Source organism: Plasmodium knowlesi, assembly GCF_000006355.2.
Source record: "Plasmodium knowlesi strain H genome assembly, chromosome: 7".
Classification (NCBI taxonomy): domain Eukaryota; phylum Apicomplexa; class Aconoidasida; order Haemosporida; family Plasmodiidae; genus Plasmodium; species Plasmodium knowlesi.
The window spans coordinates 951,857-971,834 of NC_011908.2; the positions used below are offsets into that span (position 1 = coordinate 951,857).

The window sequence follows — 19,978 nt, forward strand, 5'->3', positions numbered from 1 at the left end:
GCGTGAGACCTTTTTAAAAAAAAAGTTTAAGGCGATTGTCTTGTTTTTGCGCCTCATCATTGTGCCTATTTTTCGTCTTAAACATCTACACACACATCAATTCGTTTTTGTGTATTCGCCTTCCCTGTTCATTCTATCGATGATCGCATTTTCGTGCCTGACGTGTCGATCAAGTTTACAGTGTCTGTGGTATCCATCCGTCGTGCGACCCAAAACTGTAAATTTTTTCTTTTAAATCAAATTAAACAAACTTCCACATAAGTGGGCTGCTTTTCAAATGAATTGTCAACAGTTGTTTCAGAAAAAAGAAAAAAACTACAATGTTGATACTAAAAATGGGATCTATCCTAGCCTTCCTATTGAAAGCGATCAGATGAATACAGGTAAACAAAAAAAAAAAAAAAAAAAAAAAAAAAAAGAAAGGGAAGACCTTTATGCTTATACGATGGGAAAAGCCCAAATTAGCGGCATGCACGTATTATTCATAGTACCGCTTCCAAATCACACATGATTTATGTATTGACAAATATCATCCAGGGATAGCTTCAAAAGGTGTCCATCCTGGACTTGGACGTGCGCGTGATCACCCTTGATTTTTTTCAGCTTGACAGTTTGTTTATACAAAGACATGTCTCCCTTGGATAGGTGGATACCTCTCCCGACAACCTTGCATTTGACCGTGTCCTCACTGATGCTCGTTTCGACATACTTGGACTTCACTTCGGTAAGGTGAAATGGTTCTTTCGATTCATTATTTCTCACCCCACCATCATCGTCCCTATCATGTTTCACCTTCTTTATTAGTTCTTTAAGGAAAATTTTCCAAAATTTTTTCTTTTCATTTTCGTGGCTGTCTACACTGGAGTCATCTCCACTGTGATAATCTCCTGCTTTCCACGACAGGTAGTCCTTTATCTTTTTCTTCACCATTTCTTTGTAAAGGTGGATATATTTATGGTTCTTAAAAAGTAATAACCCCAGCATGCAACTGGATTCTTCGGTCTCCTTCATGTTCCTGTCCTTCGTCTTCGTCTTCCTTTTTCTTCTCCTTTTCGTGTAAACTATAACCCCTTTCCGTTTGTAAAATTCATGTGTCTTTAAATTTATTTTCACAATTAATCCTTCGAATAGGTTATCCGTCTTGTCACTGGGGCTGGGTTCTGCGCATGTGGCTTCTTCTCCGTGTTCCGATTTACCACTGCTCCTCTGGGCGTTGTCCTCAGGCTTATCACCTCGTTCTTTTTCTCCGTTTCGCCTTTTCTTTCTCCTCTCTCTGTTGTCTTCTTCATCTTGGCTCCCACTTCCGCTCCTGTTTCTACCTGCGCTCCTATTTCTGCCCCTTTCCCCATCCCGAATTCGCTGCATATTCTCCCTCATCTCCTCCTCTGCACCCACACCCGTAAACCGAAACTCCCTAGCCTGGAACGAGTCATATATCTTGTCAAAGTAGTTCTTGTCGCTCCGTTCCTGGTAGTACTGATTTATATACTTATTGTAAACCTCTTCGTTAAACCCCATTTTTTTCAAAATACGTTTCCCGTAATTTTCCACTTGGATGTGATGGTCATCAAAATCTGTGTACATGTTCATTTCATTTTTAAAAATGGATTCCTTCTGATTTTTGTTGAATTTTTCCAGGAAGAGTTTCCTCTTATATGTTAGGCTCTTCTCCGAGATATGGTATTTGTGCGATTTGTCTTGCTCGTTTCTGTTCAGGTGGAACTCGGCCGTCAGTTCGGCGTCATCTACTAATCGGTCATCCGCTCCTAAATCAGTATCTGCTTCTAATTCGCCGCCAGTTGCTAGATCATCATCTTTTGCTAATCCTGCTAAGTCTTCCTTTTCGTGCGAATCATCATTTCTGTTATTTCCATCCGCGGAACCTCCTGACAGCTCGTTAGGTCCATCCGAAGGTTTGCCTCGGATATATTCCTCATCAGACTGTTTATTACTTAACCCGGATCCCACTTTTTTTGGAAAATTCAAATAAACAATTTTCTTCTTACTTTGAACTCGCTCAAGCTTTTCCTGTAAGGAACGAATAAAATCGGATGTTGCAGAATTGGCTTCTTTCTCCAGGTCGTTACTTGGCTCCGCTATAATTTCTCCATTTTTTATGCCCCTAATTTTTTGTGCTTTTCTAGCTGCCCTTTCCTCAGGCTCATTTTTATTATTCTCCTCGTCATGGCTATAATGTGACCCTTCAAATACATCTAGTGTCTTTCTTTTCCTGCTGCCACTATTCTGGTCGCTCTTTTTTAGTTTGATGTGGCACTTTGTCTTTCCTTCCTCCATCGTGTAATGGTGTGCAGAGAAAAAAAAAAAAAAAAAAAAAAAAAAAAAGAGGTTAATTGCTTAGCAGCGAAGGAGGGAGTGCATCTGTTAACCTGCTCTGGGGTAGGGGCAAATCATGGAGGAGGTCTACAAATGGGATACTAATAGATATGAACTACTATCACCAGATGTTGCACTACTTCGGCTAAGAATAGAACATTTCTCGAGAAAAAGTATTCCTCAGAAATGGACCAGATGATTTAAATAGCCTTGCAGATGTGATAACCACAGCGCAAGTTTTCCAATGTGGAATTGCCCATCCACCACAACCATCCTGCGGTGGATACACTTATATGGGGGTGGATGGGAAAAAATGATAACCGTTTAGCGGGACGGCAGGGTATCTTCTGGGGAGGGAATACCCAAGTCGAGACCACAAAAAAAAGAAAAAAAAAAAAAAAAAAAAAAAAAAAAAAAAAAGGATGTTAAGTAAACCAACACATGCTCCTTTGCGCCGTATTTAAGAATGGAATATTGGAGGGGGTAAGGTAGGGGGCGTTTTATCCCCCGGGTGTTATGGCAAATGGCTAGAATGCCTCGAAAAGATGGGTATCTGGAAAAATGACAAACAACTCGAAGGCATTTTTTTTTTTTTTTTTTGTTATTTTCCGGGAGGTTCTATCAACACTTGGTTAGAAGGTTCCTTTTCTTCATATGCCGCATCGTTGCGACGCGCATGAAGGGCAAGGAGAAAAGAGAAGCGGCGGTGCAGCATCCAGTTGTATTGCGCGTGGCGTGCACCGAGTGGCAAGTGGCAGCCGTGACGAGCTTCCCCGAAAGGGCGCTAATACAGGAGAAAAAAAAAAAAAAAAAAAAAAAAAAAAAACATCAAAAGGGAAAGAAAAAAAAACTCCCCAGGTAGAGAGTAGCCGTTTACAGTTGTCACACCAATTCGAAGCAAACACAAGCGGCTCACTCGACATGTGAGATGTGGAAGCCGCGTCGTATGTTAGAGCGCCTTAATGTATATCGACCGTCACAGGGGAAAATTTATTATTTGCTACTGTATAGAATGAGACCAAGGCGGAACAACCAGGCAAAACAAATCAGGCGAAACGGCCAGGTGAATTCATTAGGCTCTACTTACGAGGAAATTTGAAGTAGATCTTAAAAACACTGTCGTGTAGATATTTCTATTCCCCCTCTCCCCAGCTAGCCAAATGAAATGACTATAGTATTCCCCCCTCCCAAGCGTTGATCTAAACCTATGGTGTAACTTCTAAAGGGGGTGAAGTAGGAAAGAGGCCCAACCTTGCTTCGAGTCCTACGTTGATGTGAGTGTCTACTCAATGTGCAAAGAAACAATAGGTTTTCTTTCTTCTTCTGTCCATGGTGCAGCGTGAGGCAGTTTCACAGCCCTCGCCCATCTCACAGAACACAAGTGATAAGTATATATGTGTTCATAAATTAATGTGTGTAATTGCCCTGTGGGAGAAGTGTATAGGAACCACCCCCACCTCCCCCTATATATAGCCGCCAGAAGTTCGGAAAGTAAATAATGCGGATTGGGTACTTGAAGTGTAGCCACAGAAAGACGGGGCTGCTGCATGATCTCAAAATAAATGGCTCGAGGAAGAGCTCTTTCGTTAGCGTTCCCAGCTGCGGACCGAACGATGAAGGAGGAAAGTACGACGATATAGAAAATGTGAAAAATGAAGGAGATTTAAAGAATTTCTTTTTGCATTATAGTAAAAAGGATGCCACGGAGCTGATGCGGGATTATGAATTACTAACCAGTGGGACGTTAAAAAGGAAGTGTTCACTTTCTGAGGTGATAGAATGCCGCAACATTTTGAAGTACGTGGTGGACACAACATCTGTGGTGCATTTTTTACGTTCGAAGGGAGGGGGCCAGAAGAGTGCGGGTACTCCTCTCACCGCGGCAAATGAGAGTCATCACACAAGTGGACCAAACAACGTCTACTACATTCACAATATTGAGAAACCGAAAATCAACAGAAATGAACTGATACGAACAAGCAGAAACAACCCTTCTATGAATGCTCTCTTGAATAATAACATGCACAAATTTATCTATAGACTAAAAAAATGCGACATTTTGAATTATAAGGAGAGAGTGATAAGCAAGGAGCATGTGAATTACTGCTCCTTGTTATTCCCTTTGACTTATATCAATCTGAGGAGAGCAAAGGAAACTGAAGCTGACTCCTACTTCATGGACACAAATATTTTCTATCATTATGTTAACAGAAGAAACAGTAAAGGGTTTATGGAGATATTGAAACATGTTAAGTACAGAATTTTGTCTGCGCAAGAAATAAAAAATGGTCTCCTCCTATTGTCCATCTTGCACCATAACAACATTTGCATGTCAAATGACAAAAGCAACATTGTCAAGTGTGCAGGCACATCGGAGGTTTTATACAAAAATGAAGATTACGTTAATAAAAAAATGTTGCAAGACATTTTCATGACCTTATGTCAGGGGATTTATTCTAAGCTAGATTCCATTTCGTTCCTCCATCTGTATGACTACCTGCTTCTCATGTGTATTAACGAAGTGAAACATAAGGAGGTTTACGCAGGCATCGTGAACCGCTTGTCGCAATATGCTAATGTTATTAACAAAATTACCAACGACCTTAACAGGTCAGACGAAACGGGGGAGCCCCTTTCCGGGGGGGGAGACACCGTGGACGGGAGTGCTGCCACAGTTGGGAGTGGCATTCAGACCGATCATCCCAGGGAGGATCCACTTGGCCTTGAAGTCGAACCAATCAACGGAGTAGCACCCGGATGGACAAACCACAGTACGAGCGTCGTGGTCCACGAGGAGGGAGACCAATTAGATGGTGAAGAAGATGAGTGGGCTGAAAACATAGCGCAAGGTGAAGACAGTCGCTTTTACCTGAGGAAGGATCACCGTCAGCACATAAAGAACAACCTGATAACCATCAAGAATATCCTACTTCAGAAGGTACTGCTAGTCTACATGGCGAAATATCTGTTCAGCCACATAGACAGCAATATTCTGTACGCCCACTCTGACCTGATCTGTGAGAATTTGGAACTAATGACACATCATATGATAACAAATTATATTTTCACCATCGGGACGTGCAAACATGTAGACGAATTCTGCATGTTCATGTTGGCAAAATATGTACAGAATTATGTACATACATACACACCAAACGAAATTACCATCATTGTGAATACTTATGCGGACGCGTCTTTGGAGGATGTCAGTTTTTACGAAACGATTTGTGAACATATGAAGAGAAACTTTGAAACATTTTCCTCTATTGATATTATCAAAATAATTTATGCATTTTCCAAAGTGAGGATTCGAGATGAGGAGTTGTTAAAAATGGCGTATGAAAAGATAAATAATTATTTGGAAGAGAGGGAGAGAAAATTGGACGATATGTGTGTACAGGTAAAAGGGCAATACTTACAATGGGAGAGCGAAAAAAAAAAAAAAAAAAAAAATTTCAGCACACACTACAATAGCGATACAGCCGTGCAAGATGACTGCTTTCCGGATGGAGGTGACCACCATATGGCGAGTTGCAACACTGTCTATGAGGACAAACAAAACAAACGGAATGTAAAAAGGAAAAAATATGTAATTAACAAATATCTGTGTGCGTACGCATTAATTGCGGCGGGAAAGTTGGATTATGTAGAAGAACTGGACAAACTTTTTGTACACTTAAGGAATACTATACGTAGTGAAGGCATCGATATAAGAGGTGTGTTGTGGATGCCCATGGTCATCACGAGCTTGCTATCATCGGAATGCATTTTTCACTTCCTTCCCATTTATGTAAATTTAATTTACAATGCTTTCAAAAAAACGCAATCCCCAAAATTGCTTTCGCTACTTATACGAAGACACAGCATTTTACTACATACAATCGAGACGGATATCATTCCCAAAAAATACATCAGTAAAAGCACTCTGAACAATTTGTATTATATTTGCAAAACGAAGAAGGACAACTCGAAGGAGAAGGTGTTCATTCCAGATAGCTCCACTTTCCACATTGAAGTCTCCAATGCGTTGTTATCCCTGGACATTGTGCACAGGAAGGAAGTTAACATTTATCCCTTCACCATTGATATTTTAATTAGCAGGTCCGGAAATAACGAACAGAAGGAGGGTCAATCCAACAACACCCAGAGAGACTCACGCAGGGCGGCGGCGCCGTCAAGCTACGGAACAACAAACTTTACTCATGATCATACCGCGAAGGAGAAGAAAAAAATACACCAGTACGACAACGACACCAACTTTGAGCACACATTCGAAACGAAGAAGGTTAAGAAGAAGTCCCAGAACAAAAATGAGGTGTACACGGACGTGCCAATCGCATAGCACGGCGGCCTCTCCCCCTCCTGCCGTTTATTTTTTTGTTACGCGCAATTGCAGCCTTTTTTAGGGCAGCTAGCCATTTTGTCACATACTCACCAAATATTATGAATAGCTGGAAAAAAAAAAAAAAAAAAAAACACATGGGCACATTTTAGCTAGTTGTGTGTGCAGGGCCGCACATGATCTTCCCCACCCCTTAACTGGGCACTCCAAACCACAGGAGAATCGGTAAAAATTTTTACCTCCCTCTGGACAACTTCATTTGACGAACTAATAAGAGTATCGAAGCTCAAGCATTCATCATTCAAATTGTACTTGAGCCCTTCTGTTTTAATTGTACACTTTCCGCCAATGGGTAAAATGCCGCAGCCTTTGTAAAAGATGTCGGGACTTGCGTGTATAATATGACTTCCTTGCTGGAGCAAAAAGAGGAAGTTATTCTCCCCAATTAAGTACAAACTATTTAGGGATGCATTCTTGTATAGGCAAGAAATATTTGCACACGTATGGTCAAACCTGTTTCCTGTGGCTCCTAAAATTAATATTTTGTCATTCTTGCGGATGTGTGCTCGTATCACGTCGATACATTTATCAAGGTCTGTATTTTCCTGGTTGGCACACTTTTCGAATATGACTGACTTGTTTTTGTAGTAGCTGTACACATGTTCACTTATGCTATCAAAGTCGCCGCAAATTATGTGGGGCACTATTTCGGTGGGATACCTCAGCATCTTCTTCGTTTCTTCCACTGGCATGTTGAATAAATCAGCGATAGTGTGTCGTCCGTGCACGTGCTGCGAATGCTCATTTTGGTGCAATGCATACAGCGCTGTGTTTTTGTCTTCTTCCCCTTTCGGTGAACTATGCTTATGGGTTGCGTTTCTCTCCCTATCTAACGACTGACACCAGTTGTACAACCTATTGGCGCCTCCATCGGCGCATATTAATATATCCGAGTTAGGAATAATTTTGGCCGAATGGGCGCAAATTGTATTGTTCAGGACGATGGTGATTATTTTAGACTGGGGTGTTGATTCTGTTCTGCGCTCCTCTGGGAGCGACTCTTTGTTCCACTTTCTTTCATCATTTAGCAAAATGCATTTCATAAAATCAAGATCATGCACATTAAGATTTCCTTCCTTTATGCTCCTCATGCAGCTAGAGTGGGCAGAACGTAACTCATTCGTATCCCCTGATGGGCGATACCACCTTGCGTTTGTGTTCGCAAATATTTTCCTTTGATTGGTCTGTTCGATGGCCCTGGCATTACCGTTTAGGTGCACACTCACTTTCGCGCGCACGTTGAAGAAACACCTTTTCATCTTTTATGTGGAAAGGGAAACAACCTCCCCTCGCACAGGTTCAACGAACAAAGGGGGGAAATAGGACGATATGGTGGAGCGGGCTGCCTCTCAAACAGCCCTATTTTTCAGACCACCCTATATATATATATTTTTTTTTTCCCCACAAAATTTGCTACTTTTGTGAGGTGGTAGAGTGGGTGGAAGTAGCACACCCATTTCTTCTTCGTCCCTTAATTTTTTTTTTTTTTTAAATAGTGGGTAGGAATACTCTTATGATGCCATTATCCCGACACGAGTGTACGAACACGCGTAACGTTGTTGTCACTATTTGTGCAGTGTTGTGAACCGCGTATGCACAAATCTTTTTTCCCTTCCGAAGTTCTCACGAGTGTGTATTCTTTTCCTATGACGTTTTTTTTTTTTTTTTTTTTTTTTTAATTGAACATAGCACACAAAAATGTGGCAATTTCAGGAGAAGAACATCACAGGGGTGGTTTCTTTCTCATTGATTTAGTAGCTAACCACGTGGAATATATACGCAACTTGCGTAAGTAGCAAATGCAACAATTAAACAACTCGTAATGAAGCCTTTTTTTTTTTTTTTTTTCCTTTTCTTCATATCTTCACCTCCCCTTCATCGATACTTCAAAAGAACATGCAGCGGGGTTTTGTTTTACGTCACGAAAAATGTTGTGCATGCACACATACGAATATGTACAGAAGAGGATAGGATGAAGTGCGCTTGGTAATTTGGCTGTTCTAATATGTTGACAACTGACACAAATGAGTGCAGTGACTGCATTTGTCTGCTCACCTGTTCGCCTCTGCAGGATCGATGCCGCATAATTCTAATGAACTGCTTTTTGTGTGATGAGATCGTCCCCCTTCTTCACAACACTGCACAATTTACGCGCTTAAGAAAGGGGCAGTCATATATGCCATCTGTGGAAGGATACTATTATACCGATTTGCTCGCTTGTCCTGTTCGTAAGGATTTTCCCCTTTTAAAAATTGACCATTTTTCATCTTTCGATAAGGGCAAAGGGACGCAGCCAAATGTGTAACAATTTGGGGACCCCATTTGACCTTTTTTTTTTTTTTTTTTTTTGTGACCTGCTCAGTGCAGTTTTATCAGTGCAATTTTATCAGTGCAATTTTATCAGTGCAATTTTATCAGTGCAGTTTGATTAGTCAGTTTGATCAATCAGTTTATTGAGTCACTTTGGTAGGCCACTTCATTGTAGACCCATTTCTGTACTCACTATTTTATTCCAACTGCCTGCTCTTCACATCATCTCCGTCGTTACCAGTACATGGAAGCGTATAGCACAGAATATGTATCAGTGGACAATGAGCGAGGAGCAAATGTTACGTGTGGCATTATTCATTGCTCATGGTATACCGTTCATATTTTTTTTTCTTTTTTTTTCCTGTCCATGTGTGTGCCCCCCGTTTTTGCCCGCAGCGGCTGTTAAAGAAATGATTTTTTTTTAAATCACAAAATATATATATATATATATAAATACACATGTGCGGATAATTTTTCCGTACACGTACACATGAGATGACGAAGCGGGCGACAGGAGAAAGACGCGCAAAGCGAAACAACGTCACTTTAGGTAGGAAAAAAAAAAAAGGTGAAAAGAGACCGTCGAAGGGGTAGCCAAAAAGGGCAGAGAGTAGACCATCAAATGGAACAGTGGAGAAAGAAAGAGTTCAAAAAGATGAGAGAAAAAAAAAAAAAAAAAAAAAAAAATTCAAATCGAAGGGAAGTCAAAAATGGAATGAATGGAACGTCACGGCAAGTGTAGGATTCATAATCACAGCTTTTTTTTTTTTTTTTTTTTTTTAATGGAAAAAATAATTTTTCTCGCCTAGTACACTTTAACAAAATCGAGTTGCCCATTTTGATGTGTATATTTTATGTGCAATATTTTATGTGCAATATTTTATGTGCAATATTTTATGAGCAATACTTTATGAGCAATACTTTATGAGCAATACTTTATGAGCAATACTTCATGTGCAATATTTTATATGGCTACAAGTTGATCACTGGTTCGGTGTGAGGATATATCAACTGACGCAAAGTCGCATTTTGCAGTTTTTGCCTCGCGGTGTGGCCATGTAAAATGGTGTGACTAATCGGATCAACCACGTAGTGGTGTCATTACTGGAACCGTTCGACTGCTCGCTAAACCGTACCACTGCTAAAATGTACGACTCCTAAACTGTACCACTTCTCAACTGAGCATCTTTACCCAACGACACGTTCCCATATGCGCGTTTTTTTTTTCTTTTTTTTTTTTTCTTTTTTTTTTTTTTTTTATTTTTATTTTCCGAGGCAAGCTAAAGCCATTGCGCCCATGTGGATGAATGCGACCCAATAACTTCCCTTACGCTTATGCTTTTATGTTTTCCTTTTTTTTTTTTTTTTTGTTCCTTTTTTCGTTCCTTTTTTCGTTCTTTTTTTCGTTCTTTTTTTCGTTCTTTTTTTCGTTCCCTTTTTTCGTTTTTGCATTTTTACTTATATACCATTGGCGTGCTGCCCAGTCCACAAATGAACATCACAATGTCGACGAGGCAGTCCTTTTTGCCTTTTCTTTAAAGCATTCAAAAATCAGGACGTGTTTTCCTGCGCAATGGCGAATAGCCCCATACGAATGGAGGCCAAGTAGTTCCATTTTTTATCATTTCTGCTTATTCCCCTTCGTTGCCACGTCTGTGCAGTTCGCCAAAAAAAAAAAAAAAAAAAAAAAAAAAAAAAAAAAGGACATTTCCCAATGGGCAATACTTTTCCTGCACGTGTAGCAGGTCAGCTGCGCAAGGGTAAGCACCTGTAGCTGTATAAAAGTTAGTGTTCGTTCATTTCTATGTACGTGCGTGGATGGCGTCGCCTTGCCCAACCCATTCATACAAACACGCGTGCATACATACGTACATGAGTACATCCTCTTGTCCAAACGTCAACGTATGTGTTTATCCACCCTTGTTATGTTTCTGTGTCTCCATCCGTGATGAATAGCCACCTAGCTGTGCACTGAAAGTCGTCATGGGCATCTTGTCCGAATGAAAAACGACTGTACTCATTTGGACGTGCCCAGTGAACATTGGGTGTGTGCATGTGGCAATGTTGATGTAGAGATAAATGCCCCACGCAGGCATATTCCCCCTTCTTGCTACCCCATGTGCTTATCTCCGTTAGCGTGATGAAACGCAAACGGATAAATGGGTCAATGTACACATATGTAAATGTACCTCTCAACGAGTAAAGTACCTTCGGGAGCATCTCGTTAGGTACATCCCTCTCACGCCCTGTTTAAGGAAGCACTGTTTTGTGTAAAAGCTTCTCTTCCCAATTTGTATGACAATTTTTTGTTTAATAGTAGAAGTGGTAAACACCTCCACCCCCCGCAAGACGTCATCTTCTTCCGTGCAGATGAGTATAGCTAGGCGTGTGTAACCACTTCCTTGTAAAAACGTGAATACGTCTATCCCTATATACCCTCTTGAATTTTCCAGCTTTACCTGCTCTTACCTGTGCAAGCACTCCCCCTTTTAATTCAGCCCAGTTTCTCTTCTAGGGGTAGCAACTATCCCACGCAACACTGCCTTCTCTGTACATCTCTTCGTCCAAACCGCGTGAACGCCCATCTCAGTGGAAAACACCACCATGGGTACCCCGGAGTTAAATTTTTATATTAACAAGCATCGAAAGGCATATGAAGAGCGGCTGAAAAGAGAACAACAGAACCTTCAGGGGAAAACTCCCGAGGGGAAAAGTGCAACGGAGGTGGAAGGGGAGAAGGAGAAGATTACCTCCAGTGAAGTGGCCAATGAAAAATTCAATGAAGCCAATAGTTGGAGCAGAGATCTGCAGGAGGGTTATAGTCAACATGCTAGTCAGGGGGACGCTACGAAAAAGTTCACCAAGGATGAGAATATTAACCAAGGTGAGTTAATTTTCGAAAGAAAAAAACGATGGAGATGGAGAGTACCTTGTGACTTTGCGACAGGATATACATAAGACGTACACTCCTCCTACACCATTAGGAGTAGAACGTTGGTTGTACCGATGGAATGATCTCCATTTGCCATTAATTTTTTTTTTTTTTTTTTTTTTTTTTTTTGTTCACATCACAGTCGATGCAGACTACCTATTTGCCCTGAAATTGAATGAGGCCTTGAATGGACACGCTGAACCCCTCAGCGTGGCGAACGAAAATGACATGAGTAGTGTAAACAGGAAGGAAGATGCCGAGAGGAACGAAGGTGGAGAGGACGATGTTAGGAAGCCAGACAACTCTTATGTCGAATGTCTCCTAGGGGATAATAACTATATGCCTTTTTGTGCAAATTACAACGTAGGAAGAAATTCCAATACGAATCAGAACCCACTATCCCCCAGTGGAAGAAGCAGGAGGAGCGGCCACCATGTGGATCATGTCGGAGAAGGTTCTACGTACGGGCCATACAACCTTCGTACTAGGAACAACCGAATGAATGGCTTCCGGGATAGAAACCAATTCACCAGCCACCGTGATAGGCGTTATTCACCCCATTTTAACAATCCTCATGAACCCATTAATATTTCTTTAAGCTCCGATGATGAGGAAGGAGAAGTTCAAGTAAATAATGAGGTAGCGAAAAGTTACTTTTCAAAAGATGATGGGATAAGAAGCAGGAGCGAGGTTTTCTATGTTCCTGATGAGAATTTATCTTTGACGCCAAGGCAGAATAAGCCAAATGGGCAGAGCAATCTGGATAGACCATTTTCCGCCCGGGGGGCAGATTCAAAGGAAGAAGTAACAATCGTTGAGGGGAAGGGACATGAACATTTTTCCGATGAAGGGGGTACGTCGGATGTGTGTATTCAGACATATGAAGGAAAAGGAGGAGAGGAAATCCCCAGGATGATGGAAAGTGAAAATAATTTTTCCTTCCAATCTGTAGAGGCACAAGGTAGTAGAGGCTCACGAGCCAGACATTACAACAACTGTGGAGCGGGACTTGAAGCATCCAAATGTACAGTGGAGAAATCTGTCCATGGAGTGTGTGATGTATATAACGATCACTTTAGTTTCACCAATAGGGGGGCATTTCCACTTGTTCGGAGTGCAGCCACAGAGGGGGGACACCCACCTAAAGAAGGGGGAGAATACCTCAACGGGAATAATAAGCCAGTTAAGAGCAACTGTGTAGATTCGTATCCATGTGATGATTACTCAGAAGAAGGAAGGTACTACGTGCACTACGAACCGATTAATCAAAGTGGAAAGGACAAGGAGAAAAATAAGTCGTCCACATTTGAAGGTGTATACGATGTGGATATATATGGTGATAGAGCAGACAACGAGTCAAGGTTCTTATCCAGGAAAAAGAATCATAACGAAGGAGAAAGAACAAAAAATACGAAAAGCGAATACTACAAGGCACACGCACAGGCCGTTAATGATGTTATCCCCTTGGAGGGAAAAGACCTGATTGGAGGTTGCTCTTCTCCATATAAAATATGGGAGAAGAGGGGTAGAAGGAAAGCGAAAGACATCACCCAGGTGGATAGAATTCATAGTGATGAAGGGTTGTGTCCTCAGCTCTCCCAACAAGGTAGTGCACCTAAGATGACATACACTTTGAGATCGTCCAGAAAAAAAAACACTAATGAGAAAATTGAAGATCCTTACTTCTGCAAAGGTGAAAGTTACGAGGCACAAAAGGGACGTGGTCAGGGGGGTACCCGTGAAGATTGCCCTGAGGATGGCTCATTGAACCACAAAACGGATTTGGGAATGAGGAGCGAATCACATGAGAGGAGCAGCCCAAACATCGATGTATGTAATAGGGGAGAGCACCTAAAGAGCGGAATGACGTATGCTGAGATGGGTATGTGCATCACACAAGGTGAGCCCTCCCCTTTGAATATGCTTCATCTTGAGAAGGGAAACCGTGTAGAGCCAGGTGTAAACGATTGTTCTGTGAACAGAGCTTTGATGGAGATGGATGACAGTGCACAGGTGTTTGCAGAGATGACTAGTAAGTGTGCACCCGCTGAGAAAAGCAGTGTTTGTTTCCCCTTTGAGTCTCTACACCTGAGGGGGGTTTCCTCAGTTGGGGAAATCGAACAGGAGGGTACTCTCCACTCCGGAAGAAATGAACATCCCGAACGGTTTAGGGATAGGAACTTTACAATGAACCATTGCCAGGATGGCATAAATATTAATACGTTCAACGGAACAGATGGAGGGTTGAGTGAGGGATATACCCAGGTGTTGTTGCGTAATTATGTAGAAGGGGGAAAGTGGCCTGATGCGCCTGGAAATCAGTCCAGTATGTTACGTGATGTCCATTTCAGTGGAGAAGTATCTTCATCATCCCGCATGGTGAAGTCTCTCTGTGGTGAGAAGATCGCACAAAATGAATTTCTCCATCCCAACGCCTACGATGCACCCAAGTACAAGATGGTGCCAGCACATAGTGGAACTAATTTGCAAGGGAAATCGGAAGAGAAGAGCAAAAGTGAGGGTCGAAACGGATATGTGAACAACGACAAGACGCTAAACCGATTTAATGGGACAAGCTACAGTAAATTTTTCACAAATGGGAAGAGTTCTTTTGTTTGCACTTTAGAAGAACCGACACGGGAGATGTACATCATTGACGAAGGCACAACATCGCGTGAGCCACATTCTACATATGAACAGAATGTCGACCACCATCACATGGGGGGTTACAACCAAAGGGTGATGCTCAAAGATAATGCGCAACAGATTGATCATATGAAGAGAGAAAATGTAGGTTCAGTTAAAGCGGAAGAAACACAGATGGAGCAAGTACAAGAAGAAGGACATGCTGTAAATTCACGTGAAGGTGATGTGCATGCAAACCATGACGCTTCCGGTCAGAGTTACGAAAGAGGTATGGATGACAACACCACTTCTGCGATAGACCAGTGTGATGAAGAAAGCGCTAACAATGAGGATCTCAGTGTGCAACAGGCCATCATTAACAGTTTAATTGATTTTTAGGCTCCTTGCCCATTCGCTGGGGCTTCGGAAATCAGGGGGAGGGTATACCATAGGCTCAACATGGACAATCATTGGGAGATTACTTCTGTGGGGGAGATTTGTCAGATCCTGTGTGTTTTGCATGTGTATAGTATATTTACTAGTTTTTTTTTTTTTTTTTTTTTTTTTTTTTTTTTTTTTTTTTTTTTTTTTTTGTACCCCGCCTTTTAATAAAAATTAGTATTTAATTAACTCTACAAATCCACTGACGATGACGCGTGCACAGCTAACCTTTTGCCAAGGCGAGTAACTGTGTTAAGGGGCGCCATGCGAGAAAGGAATACAAAGTTACGATGGTTGTTGGGAGGTTGTATTCACGGGGGGAAGTAGAGAACCCCCTCCACCACAACGTTTCGCCATTTTTCATTTAATTAGTTTTTAACATGGGAGTTTGTCGTGTGTGATAGTGTGTAGTCATGGACATTAGTGGGTTCCCCAGTGGTGTGTACGTAATTATTTTATTTTTTTTTTTTTTCACTTTGCCCCCAGGTGCTATATATTGTTGGTCATATAAAATTAGGTATCATGTTACCTGCAGAGGAGTGGGAGGGTTACAAGTGGTGAAGTAGTTGAACGAGTTGGTTGAAGAGGGTGTTAGGCATATAACATCGTGGTTGTGCAAAAATGGCTAGTGATATAGCGCTATATTATCATATGGTCCTTACCCTCAGAAGAGAAGAAGCCCTCCTCAGAGTAATACTTAAGTATGTCCCTACAGGTAACGTAGGGAGAGGTCTTGTCCGGGACGAGCGGGACTTCCTCATATTTGGATATAAGAATATTCTTAAAGGAAAATAGAATTTCCATTTTTCGGAGAATTATATATCTGAGTATCTGTGCGTGGATGGCATAAATTACGTACAGAAGGATGTGTAGAACGAAGAGCCCAATTATGAAATAGTTGGTCTTGGTCATCAGAATTTGCGTACCCTTGAAGAGAGTAAGGATTATGATATTCACCCAGGTGAAGCTATTAATATTATCTATCAGAAGAATGTTGTTAAGGATATTCTGCCCGAAAAGGAGAGTGTTGAGGTTGACCGGTGCATGGGTATACTTGCATAGCAGGAATAAGAGGTACACGCTGACGGAGTGCCTTAGTTCGTTGCGCCTGCCTATGTAGGAAAAATGAATGGGGAAATGTGCAAATGAAAACAACTTAGATGAGAAAAGTAAACATAGTGCTTCAATGACATTACTTAGCTGATATACCATATAGGGGAATATCAGCCTTTTTTGAGAAAATCCTCCCCCTCCCCCCCTGCTTCTGTCTTACCTCGACCTAGACCCCTCCTATAGTAGATGTACCTGCAGTTGAAGAGCACGCGCACGAAAAGAGAGGCATGCTTGAAAAGGGATGCAAAGTGGTGGAAATTAAATAGAAGCAACATCAAGTATTCGAACTCGTAGTTCAACTTACGAATGTATCCATCGTGAAACACATAATCACTATTGTATACATTCCCATTGAAAGTAAAAAAAAATAAAACAAATTGCTTCAAAGAGAAGTAAAAAGATAAGTGACTTAAGGTGTTTAGGATAGCCCCAAAGAGGATATCGAAAAAGGTAGATGTTCCCAGGAGCAGAAGAAAATAAAGAAGGAAGAATATCAAACAACTGTACATATAGAATTTGTCGACCTTAAATATATTCTCCCATGTGGAATTGAACAAACTATCTGGCATTTCAAGTTGGATATATCCTTTAGGAGTATAGTTGTGATTAGCTAACTTCTTCGAATTGTCTTCCATCTCTTTGTTTATATAATATATGGGAATGGGTTCTTTTGGAAGTTGCAGATTTGTGTGTTTCGTTAAGTCAAAGCTCTGGGGGAAAGTGAGCATACCTGCCCGATCCCACCCAGGAGTTTCCTTCAATGGCTTCACAGGCATGTCGTACATGTAGACAAAGTCATCCTGACTCAATCGTGTATGGTTGTTTAACAGGAGGAAAATAAAAAATATGGTAATCCCAATTTTCATTACATAGTTCAGAAGTACAAGAAGCATGAGTTTGAGATTTGTGAAGTATGAAAAAACCAACTTATCATCCAAGTATACAAAGTTAGAACTACCAAAACGTTTAAATAAAAAACTACACATCGCTCGGATATGGTCCCATATCTTGAAGTGATATATTGGTATCTTCCTTTTGTATTTTAATTTATAAATGAGATTCTTGAATTTCCTAAATTGATTTTTCATTTGTCTTCTTTCTTTCCAGGTGAATTTTACTTGTCGGATTTTTTTTTTCTTATTTGTATCTCCCCCATTTGGGGCTTCTCCACCATTTCGCTTTTCTGTGTATTCTTCTCCGTTATTATCTATAATTTTTGCAAATGGTATACTTCCTCGACTGGTCCTTTCGCCTTTTCGACTTGCCCCCCTTTCTTCCTGAAGGGCGACCTTCTCCAGAAGTAGCTTCTTTTTATTCTCCTTATATTCTTCCTTGAATACCTGCATGACGATGTTTTTTTTTTTCTTCTTTTTTCTCTTCTTCCTTGACTTGTCTGTTTTTTCCCACTCCTTCTTGATTCCTCTTTTGGCTTTCCCTTTATTTATCTTCCGTACCCACCGGTCCCCTCGTCGATCCCTTTTGCTTTTTGCCCCCGCTCCGTCTTCTGCAAGTTGTCCATTCGCATCTCTGTCAAATGAGTGGAGATTCATCCTACTCCCCCGCTGCAAGTGTCGATGTGGATGTATATGCGCATGTCGCTCTCCCGTTTTCCCCTTGCCCGCGCCGTCCCCCTTCGGGTACCCACTCGCCTCAGAATCTACACTGAACATGTTGTAAAAGTCGAAATCCAAATTGCTCTTGTTCTTTTTGTACTTCTCCTTCTCCACCAGTCGGTACTCGTTGAGCTTGTACGACCTGAACAGGAGGAACAGCACGTTCTTCACGATGAGCGTCAGCATTACCTTGTGCTTCAGGCAGAAGAGGAGTCTGCGACGGGGAGATCAAATGGGTGGACAGCAGATGGGTGGACAGCAGATGGGTGGACAGCAGATGGGTGGACAGCAGATGGGTGGACAGCAGAGCGGTCATTACAAGGTTGCCACTACAAAGCTGCCACTACAAAGCTGCCACTACAAAGCTGCCACTACAAAGCTGCCACTACAAAGCTGCCAGTACAAAGTGCTGCTCTTGCAAGATGGTTCGACGCACTTACCTGTATATGAAAAACGGCACGTCGACGAGGAGGAACCCCACAATGAAGTGGAACTTGGCAGTTATGTACACGTCTGTATAGATATCCTTATATTTCTGGTGGTAGGATTTATTCGACTTGACTTTGTTCTCACTGGTGGAGAAGGACAGGAGGGACGGCAGGTAGGAGGAAGAGGACGTGGATGACGCAGAGTGGGAAGAGCCAAAGTTAGAACCATCTGATGATAAGTAGGATGAATTCACAGAGGAGGAAGAAAAAGAAGAACTTGAAAATTCCCTTGAAAGTAGCTCCTTAGACATGTAGGATGATGCATATGTGGATTCCTTCGAATTATTGGAAACGAAGGAGGAGGGGTTCATTTTGTCCACAAGGCCCATATTTGTATTATTGTCTGGGTAGAAGAACTTAGAAGGGGCGCTTGTCGTCATGTACTTCATGTTGGACTTATCAAGAAAGGGTCCATTTCCTCCGGTACGAACATTTGTTGGGTTGATTACAGTAGCTTTTCTCTGACTACGAACACTACTGTTGCTTCCACTTTGACCACGTCTACTACTTCTTTGGCTGAGCAAGCTACCTGCACTACTATGTCTACTCATGCTACTCCTCCCTCCAGTAGTTCTTCCAATTATGGTACTTCCACTTCTCCCAATTGAGATGCTCCCACTTCCTCCATTGGTGGCGTAAAAGAAATTCCTCTTCTTCCTTTCCCCCGTTTGGTACTTTGCATATGAGCCACTTTGGTGAATAAGCTTCTTGTGTTTGATTATTTTGCTATTTTTTATTTTCCTACCATATTGCTTGGTACCTTTATTATCCCTCGATCTACCCCCTTCTCCAGGTCTGTCTCCCTTCAAAACCCCCACCGATTGTTGATTGTACGAGTAGGATTTGTCTATATTGGTATAAATAGGGAAGTAGAATCCAAAGAGAGAAATATCCACCAACACAACCATGAGCATTATAAGTACGTTTTGGAAGCTGTAAATCGTCTTCACATGGTCCAATATTTTGTATAGGTTGGTCAAATGAGAATACATGAAAACTAAGTCTATAAGATCGAATAGATTTATTATGTTAACGTCAATGCTGAGAATGTTCTCTACGACTATTTTGTTGTTCAGAATGTTCTCCAAGATATTTCTACTTCTCAGGGAAAATAAAAGATAGATGAATGGTGTCAAGTAGAGCAAATTGTATACTAACACATCATTTGATAGATATGTGAAAAGAAGGCTATTTTCGTTACTGTTCTTTTTTTCATTTTTTATCAGAAAACAAAAAATTCCCATTTTTGAACTCAACGTAATCATGTACATCATCCACTGGATGGATATTTTTACCCCTGCGTTGTTATCATCGTAAAGGCTCAGAACAATGTACACGCATAGGAAGATATCCACAATTAGGAACAATAGGTACATGTTGTTGCTTTTTGAATTGTTCAGGATTCCATAGAGAAGGCAGATCTGTTGAGTGGCAAGAAGAAATACGGTGAACAATACGTTCACGATTTCGTCTTTTTTGTTTATCCTCATTTTTTTTGCTGTACTTCAAAGGAAGAATAAGAACCGGTGCTCTATTCGAGGAGGCTATGTTCGTGGGTGGAATCTTATCGTGTCCTTCGAAGTTTCCCACTCAAAATGCTCTGGAAAATGCGTCTGAGGGTTCAGGGTTCAGGGTTTAGAATTTATGCGTTCAGGGGTTCGGGGCCACATCCTACATGGCACCTCCCTGGCGAGGTGTCCACATGCGCCAACAGAAAATG

At 41.4% G+C, this 19,978-nt stretch overlaps 5 protein-coding genes across 5 annotated transcripts; 2 read left to right on the forward strand and 3 right to left on the reverse strand.

Annotated features, from left to right (window-relative positions):
* Window positions 1-501: 501 nt before the first annotated feature.
* On the reverse strand, window positions 502-2,295 carry PKNH_0722100 (conserved Plasmodium protein, unknown function; the record flags this gene model as incomplete). Its single annotated transcript, XM_002258476.1, has 1 exon — window positions 502-2,295. The coding sequence occupies one exon, from the start codon at window positions 2,293-2,295 to the stop codon at window positions 502-504; it is 1,794 nt and encodes a 597-aa protein (XP_002258512.1).
* A 1,537-nt stretch (window positions 2,296-3,832) lies between these two features.
* PKNH_0722200 (heptatricopeptide repeat-containing protein, putative) lies at window positions 3,833-6,676 on the forward strand (the record flags this gene model as incomplete). The annotated part of the gene is made up of 1 exon (XM_002258477.1): window positions 3,833-6,676. The coding sequence occupies one exon, from the start codon at window positions 3,833-3,835 to the stop codon at window positions 6,674-6,676; it is 2,844 nt and encodes a 947-aa protein (XP_002258513.1).
* Window positions 6,677-6,828: 152 nt separating this feature from the next.
* Window positions 6,829-7,995, reverse strand: PKNH_0722300 (thiamine pyrophosphokinase, putative; the record flags this gene model as incomplete). Its single annotated transcript, XM_002258478.1, has 1 exon — window positions 6,829-7,995. The coding sequence occupies one exon, from the start codon at window positions 7,993-7,995 to the stop codon at window positions 6,829-6,831; it is 1,167 nt and encodes a 388-aa protein (XP_002258514.1).
* A 3,655-nt stretch (window positions 7,996-11,650) lies between these two features.
* Window positions 11,651-15,002, forward strand: PKNH_0722400 (conserved Plasmodium protein, unknown function; the record flags this gene model as incomplete). The annotated part of the gene is made up of 2 exons (XM_002258479.1): window positions 11,651-11,930; window positions 12,121-15,002. The coding sequence occupies 2 exons, from the start codon at window positions 11,651-11,653 to the stop codon at window positions 15,000-15,002; spliced, it is 3,162 nt and encodes a 1,053-aa protein (XP_002258515.1).
* A 545-nt stretch (window positions 15,003-15,547) lies between these two features.
* Window positions 15,548-19,748, reverse strand: PKNH_0722500 (conserved Plasmodium protein, unknown function; the record flags this gene model as incomplete). The annotated part of the gene is made up of 4 exons (XM_002258480.1): window positions 15,548-15,573; window positions 15,707-16,156; window positions 16,318-17,984; window positions 18,211-19,748. The coding sequence occupies 4 exons, from the start codon at window positions 19,746-19,748 to the stop codon at window positions 15,548-15,550; spliced, it is 3,681 nt and encodes a 1,226-aa protein (XP_002258516.1).
* Window positions 19,749-19,978: the final 230 nt, after the last annotated feature.